At 43.1% G+C, this 7,495-nt stretch overlaps 1 protein-coding gene across 1 annotated transcript in view; it reads right to left on the bottom strand.

Moving 5' to 3' along the window:
* Nucleotides 1-7,495, bottom strand: part of MTMR12 (myotubularin related protein 12) — a 79,403-nt gene that overhangs the window by 26,466 nt on the left and 45,442 nt on the right. Inside the window, exon 6 of the mRNA XM_019647888.1 lies at nt 6,567-6,696. Within this exon, the coding sequence (XP_019503433.1) occupies nt 6,567-6,696 (130 nt within the window). The remainder of the gene's footprint in view (nt 1-6,566; nt 6,697-7,495) is intronic.

The following is a 7,495-nucleotide window of genomic DNA, read 5'->3' as shown; positions in this document are numbered from 1 at the left end:
GTGGAGGGCAGTGTCACTGGCCCTCATATGTGGGATCCGAACTGGGGCCCTCTAGCGTCCCAAGCCAGTTCTTAACCATCGCGCCCCTCGGCCGGCCCTGTATGATCTTTTTAATGTGATGCTGAATTCGGTTTGCTAGTATTTTGTTGAGGATTTTTGCATCTATGTTCATTAGGGATATTGGCCTGTAGTTTTCTTTTTTTGTAATTCTTTGTCTGATTTTGGGATCAGAGTAATAGTGGCCTCACAAAATTGAGAGTCTTCCCTCCTTCTGTATTTTTTGGAATAGTTTGAAGAGAATAGGTATTAATTCTTTTTTGAATGTTTTGTAAAATTCACCTGTGAAGCCATCTGTCCAGGACTTTTGTTTGTTGGAAGCTTGTTGATTACTGACTCAATTTCTTTGGTAGTAATCATTCTGTTCAGAGTTTCTGTTTCTTCTTGGTTCAGACTTGGTAGATTGTATGCTTCTAGAAATTTATCCATTTCTTCCAGATTGTCAAATTTGTTGGCATACAGTTGCTCGTAGTATTTTCTTACAATTTCCTGTATTTCTAAACAGCAACATTTTAAACAGCACATTTTGATCTGCTCATCAAAATTCAGGAAACTCTATCAGACAAATGGCCTGGTTTCTTCAAATAAATTACAGAAAAAATGATGGTGTGAGAATCTATAGATTAAGAAAAGCCTTCAGAAACCTATCAATTGCCAGATCTCTATCTCACTGAATCTTGATGAATGATAAAACAGATTAAAAAGTGAAAAATAAATTGTTTTAAGAATTTATAAAACAATAAGGGGGGAAGGGGGCAGCCAAGTGGCTCAGTTGGTTAAGAGCTTGCTCAAGGGTGTGAGCTCTAAGCAACAGGGTCGCCAGTTCGATTCCCAGCCTGAAATGAGATGCCGCTGAGCTGCCAACAGGTGGCAGAATGGCTCAGCTAAAAACAAACAAACAAACAAAAAAAACGGGAGAAATTTAAACACTGGATACTGAATGATATTAAGGGGCTAATGTTAAATTTGAAAGCTGCACTAATGGTTTTATGTTTATAAAAAAGAGTCCTTAATTCTTGGAGGTGTATACTGAAATATTTATGAATGAAAAGTGATGAGCTCTGGGATTTATTTCAAAATAATCCAGGGGGGGCATACAGAAAACAGGATGAGGCTTGAGTTAATAGCTGTTGACGCTGGGTGATGGGGTAAAGAATTTATCACATTCACTTTTCTTTTACATTGTTTGAAATTTTCCATTAAAAATACCTTAAGGGTAATTAAAAGAAAAAAAGCTCCCGTAATATTGTGACATACAACCAGGTTTGGGAACTACTGGTCAAGGCTAAGATACCTCAAAAACCATCAAAATGTAGAAGAATTATTTGGCTTTTGAGGTTTTGAAGTGCTTGGACTATTTTCTTGCGTGTCTGCTTGTGTGGGTGGGTGGTAAGACATTCCTTCTTTAGGTGTTGTTGCTGAAGTAAAAACTTCTTCATGCTTCAATGGCTCTCAAACTCAGCCTGCCCATTTAAATCACGTGGGAAGATTTTATTACAAACTCCCACTGTCCAGGCCCCATCCCAGAGCTATTCAGTATGACAAGCTTAAAAGCTCTGTGGGTGTGCAATCAGGATGCAAGCTGTTGTTCCAGAAGATCCTGCTGCTCAAAGGATGCAGCAGCATCACCTGGATGCTTAGCAGGAAAGCAGGTTCTCCAGCCCAACCCCAGCACTATGGAATCAGAAGCTGCATTTTAAGAAGCTCCCCAGGTGACTCAGCTGGACAGAAAACCGAGAAGCGCTGCTTAGAAATAGATGGCAACTTACAAACAGACCAGAGTTTCTCAACCTTAACAAGCGAGTCACCTGTGGGGTTTGTTTAAGTCCAGTTCCAGGCTCCTGCCCCAGAGGCTCACCCTACAACACCAGGGCAGGGCCACATTGCTTTACAAAATTCACATCTTCCCTTACTAGTATTCAATATTTCACAATGTTGGTTAACCAGTTGATTTTCCCTTTATGTCGTTCACCGAAGGGGGGAAAAATATATCAGAACCAAGTGTGTCAGCACACGTACCACGCAGTCACTCAAGAAAGGAGGCTGCAGAGGTGGACAGGAGGGGAGCTGGGCACATCCTCTCCTGTCTCACTGAACTTGAGGTGGCTCTATGGAGTCTCTGCGTGAGACTCCCAATGTCTGCACGCAAGTAACCCTCCCTCTTTGGACAGCAGTCACTTTAGTTATTTGAGTTCAGAATACAAAGTAAACAGCCCCTCCAAATACAGGACGACTTCATTCAAAGAAAGTTGTATGATCTGCTCAGGTACAGCCTTCGTTAGGGTTAGGGAACCACCAGAGAAACATCAACAGGGCAGCAATTTCTTCCTGTGGCCGCATCAGTGAACTCATAGGTTCCTGTTACACACACCCTATAGGGTTAAGACCTTCTGACGCCTCCATAGGGAGATGGGACAAGAGAAAGGCTTTTCAGGAGAAGGCACAGACTGTGGGACTAGAACAGCCAGCTCTGACCCTGGGGGAAGGTGAAGTGGGCACTCAGTTTCTTATTCTTATCCAAACTGATTGCAGTCCCCTCTAACTACTGATGGGGCTTGCGTTAGTGTATTCATTCTGTCTCCTATTTATTGAGTCCCTCTTGAAACCAGGCACTGCACTTGGTTTTGAGGGTATAATGAAGAATGGAAACAGTGTCCTTGACTCCCCAGAGATGACAGGCGGCAGAAACAATCAAATGGTTGAGAAAGATAAAAATAAACTCACAATCGCAGGAAGTGCTGTGAAGAGAGGCATGCAGTGCAATGAAAGCTCTCACAAAAGGAGACCCAGCATAGTCTTGGGAAGGTTCCCTATAAGTGACACCTGAGCTGAGATCTGACAGATGAAGTGGGCGTAACTCACCTGTGCAGCTAGAAGCAAAATGAGCATTTCAGACACGAGACTGCACAGCAGGACCTACAGTAGGGGGCTAGTAAGGCTACAGGGGTATGCACAAAGCTGGAGCTAGGCAGGAGACAAACCCTGAAGGCACTGCAGCACTCGTTCAGTTTTGTTCTCTATGCCGAGAGCAGCAGGGAGCCCCTGAATCAGGAGATAAAGGTGATCAGATGGTCACCTTAGTTGATGCTTACTGAATATGCTCTTCGGCCTGCTACACAGAGAATGGATGTGGGGGGACCAGAGTGGATGGGGGAGTCCATGTAGGCAGCTACCGTAATGGTCCAGGTGAGAAATAAAGCACAGCTTTTCCTGTATCATCCCCAAGTGACAGAAAAGCGTGGGAGTCGGGGAACTGGGCCAGTCCAGGGGGAGTGTGTCTGCGCTGAGCCCTCTGAGCTAATGCTCCATTCTCCCCATTTTGACCACTAGTTAAAAGCTTCCCCCTGCCTTCTCTACCAGCTATATTTTTGATGTGCTGACATCTATGCAAATACCGATGCATTTAATTAGTACGTGGCAGGATTTTTTAAAACAATTCTGGGAATGGGCATGCCTTCTATTAGTACAAACTATCATGGCCTTAGAGCAGAGGTTTCTAACCTCCTTCTGAGTAAAGCTTTCACTTTTCAAGCTTTGTAACTGTAAAAGGGTAGGAGGATACAACACCAACCCTGCAGTCCCCTCCCCACTGCCACCCCAGTTCCACTGCGACAGAAGGGCTAACTTTATATATGTTTGAGATTAATAAACATCAAAACTGATCTGCTGAAAAGGCCCATGACAACCATGAATACAAAATGCTCTACAAAATATAGCAGTCCCACGTATCCACACAGGATATGTTCCAGACCCCCAGTGGATGCCTGAAACCACAGGCAGTACCAAACCCTATACATATTATGTTTTTTCCTATCCATGCACACCTATGACAAAGTTTAATTTAAAAATTAGGCACAGCAAGAAATTAATAATAAAATAGAGCAATTATAATAATATATTGCAATAAAAGTTATGTGAATGTGGTTTTTCTCTTTCTCTCTCAAAAATATCTTATTGTACTGTACTCGCCTTTTCACTTAAAGGCAGCAGTTTAGGGCTTCTCTTTGGCAGATCCGAATTGCCAGCATCACAACTCTTGCACTTTGAGGTTATAAGTAAAATAAGGGTTACCGGAACTCAAGCACGGTGCTACCACCACGACACTGGATCTGATAACCAAGATGGCTACTAAGTGGGTGGGCAGCATCTACAGGATGGACACGCTGGACAAAGAGATGATTCACGTCCCACGTGCGACACAGCGGGACAGTGTGAGATTTCATCACACTACTCAGAAAGGCTCCAATTTAAAACTTAAGAATTTAGTTCTGGAATTTTCCATTTAATATTTCTGGACTGCAGTTGACCGCAGGCAACTGAAAGTGCGTAAAGAGAAACCGCAGATAAGGGAAGACTACTGAACAAATTTTATGAAGCTGTTAGCAGGGTGCTGGGAAGTATGTTCCAAAATGATAAGATCCAAGTTTCTAAAAGGGGATTATGCAGAGTCATCTTTTAAAATGTAGGTCAGATCACATCGTGGCTCTGCTCAAACTCCTCACTAAACTGTCAGTTCTCCTGACAGCTTCCCAGCCTGTCGCCATCCAGCTGCCCCTCTCCTCCCAGGCCTACCATTCTGCCCCCTGCTCTCTCCTCGCCAGCCCCTGGGCTCCTCACGGTTCCTCACTGCCAGACAACGTTCCACCCCAGGGCCTTTGCTCCTACTGTTTCCCATGCCTGACCAACCCTCCCCACCAACTGTTCCCTAACCCTGTGCCTGATCTGTTTTTCTCCATAGCACTTATTACCTTCCTTTTTTTGGTACAAAAATATATATATATTGCTCAACAGTTACATCGTTACATTTCCACAATAACATTTTTAGCAATAGTTTGGAATTTAAAACAACAATTGTTTGCGTTAATGATTCTTGCAAGCACCCTCATACCATTCCAGGGGCAGAACTAGAATTCACTGAGGAAAGCAATTTGCCTAAGTCTCCATAGCTAAAAAAACTAGTATTTGCGGAAGATAAACTTAAAACATTAATAACTTAAAACAAGATTAACATTATGTAAGGTATCGTGTTTCATACCAATAAACAAAGTTCATGCTCTTTCAAAATAGAAAAAAATAATATCAGAGGGCATTATGGGAAAGCTGGAAGAAAATAAACTGGGTTCAGATTCTCAGGCTGTGGGGTAAGTGTTCGAGGCTTTGGATTTGGGTTTTCTTGTCAGGGGCTCCCTGGAATCCTGGATCCACTTCTGCTTGGGGACAGCACAGGCCACGTTGGCCAGTTTGGTCCTGAAGATCACAGCTTCTGTGGGACACTTACTGCTGGTGACTCTTCTGAAGTTTGCCAACTTCTGCATCGGGATGTCCTTACTGGGGAGTGTACGGCGCAGGTGACTGGGGAGCTACCGTAAGTGCATGTGGCTGAGCAGGAACCTGGCTGCTGTAAGCAGCAGGCACAGAAGGGCTGCGGAGACCTCCACGTGGAGGGTGAGACGTGAGCGTCAGCATGAGACTTCTGATTTCTGAGTTTGTCTCAGCCTCTCTGCCACACTTACTACCGCTTAATATACTATAAGTGCTCATTTGTTCTATCATCTTCTCCCACTATAATGACCGCTCCAGGAGGGCAGGGATTTTTCAGGCTCTTGGTCTACTGCTTTATCTTCAGTAGCTAGGACACTGCCTGGATATAGTAGACACTCAAGTTTCTACTGAGTGAAGTGTTTGATAAAAGGAAAACAAATACACACTATAAATTCAGAAATGCCTCTTAAAATTTTAGGCTTACAGAGCAATGGGAAAAAGAGACAAATGCACTTTTGAATGTTTTAAGGCACACTTGAAGGGTTTCTTAAAAAAGCATAGTGTCAATGTGGAGAAACGGGAACCCTCTTACACTGCTGACAGGAATGTAAAATGAAACCGTTGCTGTAGAAAACAGTCTGCCATTCCTCAAAAAGTTAAACGCAGAGTTACTATATGGCTGAGCAATTCCACTCCTGGGTATATACCCAAGAGAAATGAAAATATACATCCACACAAAACCTTGTACCCAAATGTTCATTGCAGCATTATTCGTAATAACTAAAAATAACCCAAATGTCCATCAACTAATGAATGACTAAATAAAATGCAGTATATCTATGACATGGAATATTATTCAGTAATAAAAAAGAATGAAACTCTGATACACGCTACAACATGGATGAGCCCTGACAACATTATGCTAAGTGAAAGAAGCCGAGCACAAAGGCCACGTATTACATGAGTCCATTTACATGAAATGGTCAGAATAGGCAAATCTATGGGGCCCACAGAGTAGACTGGTGGTCGCCTAGGGCTGGGGGTGTTGTGAGTACATAGGCAGAGACTATTAATAGGTATGGAGTTTCTTTTGGCGATAAGGAAAATGTTCTAAAATTGACTGTGGTAATGGTTGCACAGCTGTGTGAATACATTTTAAAACAGCACATTTCAAATGGGTGAACTATATGGCATGTGAATTAAATCTAATAAAGCTGTTTTCTTACAGCACAGCACTGAGGGCTTACCTTTCGCAGACCTTGTAGCCTTCGTTGACACTCACTGCTTTGTACTTCATGTCGCCTTTGGTCCGCTCTAATTCCCAACGCCAGTCCTCAAGTGTGTCAAACATTACGGTATGGTTCTTGGGATCAGTGGCTAACAAAACACATTTAAAAAGACAATAAAATCTTGTCACGAAGGGCTGCCATTTTACCTATGTGAAAGTGAATCCTCAGGCCCCAATTTCCTCTATTAAGCCCATTTTTATCCAAGCAGAATGAATTCACTGCTTCATCCTAACCTTGTTCCTTTTTTTGTCATCAATCCAAAATCATGACTGAGGCTCTGTCTTTTTATACTGGAGGAAAGGAGTTGTTCTAGTTCCATTCCTTGCAAAGTAATTATAGCTCCACTTTCAGTCATCTGACTATGAGATAATTTATATAACATAAAAAGATCCCGAGGCACTAAAAGACAGGCTTAGCACAAATGCTAAAATAATATTTTTAGCCCTACCAATATGCACATAGGATGACAAGCTCATTTAAATAGCATGTCAGATTCTTGAATGTGAATCCTCCTTCAACATGAACATAACACTTCCAACAAGAGGATTTTCCAGTGTGACATCTGCTTACTGAAGGCCTTACGCAAATCAGACTGCCAGGTGAGGGTCCGGGCCTGCTAGCCCACGGCTGCCTCACAGTGACGGGTACTCTGGCACCTAGCCCTGCCCTGCCAGGAGGAAAAGCCCAGGAGTGCTGCTCTTCCGGCCCGGCAGAGGTGTCCTCGGCCCTCTCCAAGCCACAGCACTGCTTGCTGGGGGTGACAGGAACCACAATAGTCTTGGGACTTACACAAAATCAACTAGGTCAAGCCACTGCACATCTAAAAAAACAAGTCTTCTGGGAAAAATAAAGTGTTTGATAAAACTTCCACCTGCTCTTTTTTTTTT

This window comes from Hipposideros armiger, unplaced genomic scaffold (assembly GCF_001890085.2).
Source record: "Hipposideros armiger isolate ML-2016 unplaced genomic scaffold, ASM189008v1 scaffold_117, whole genome shotgun sequence".
NCBI lineage: Eukaryota > Metazoa > Chordata > Mammalia > Chiroptera > Hipposideridae > Hipposideros > Hipposideros armiger.
The sequence above is the reverse complement of the archived record's forward strand: the minus strand, read 5'-3'. Positions and strand labels throughout refer to the sequence as shown.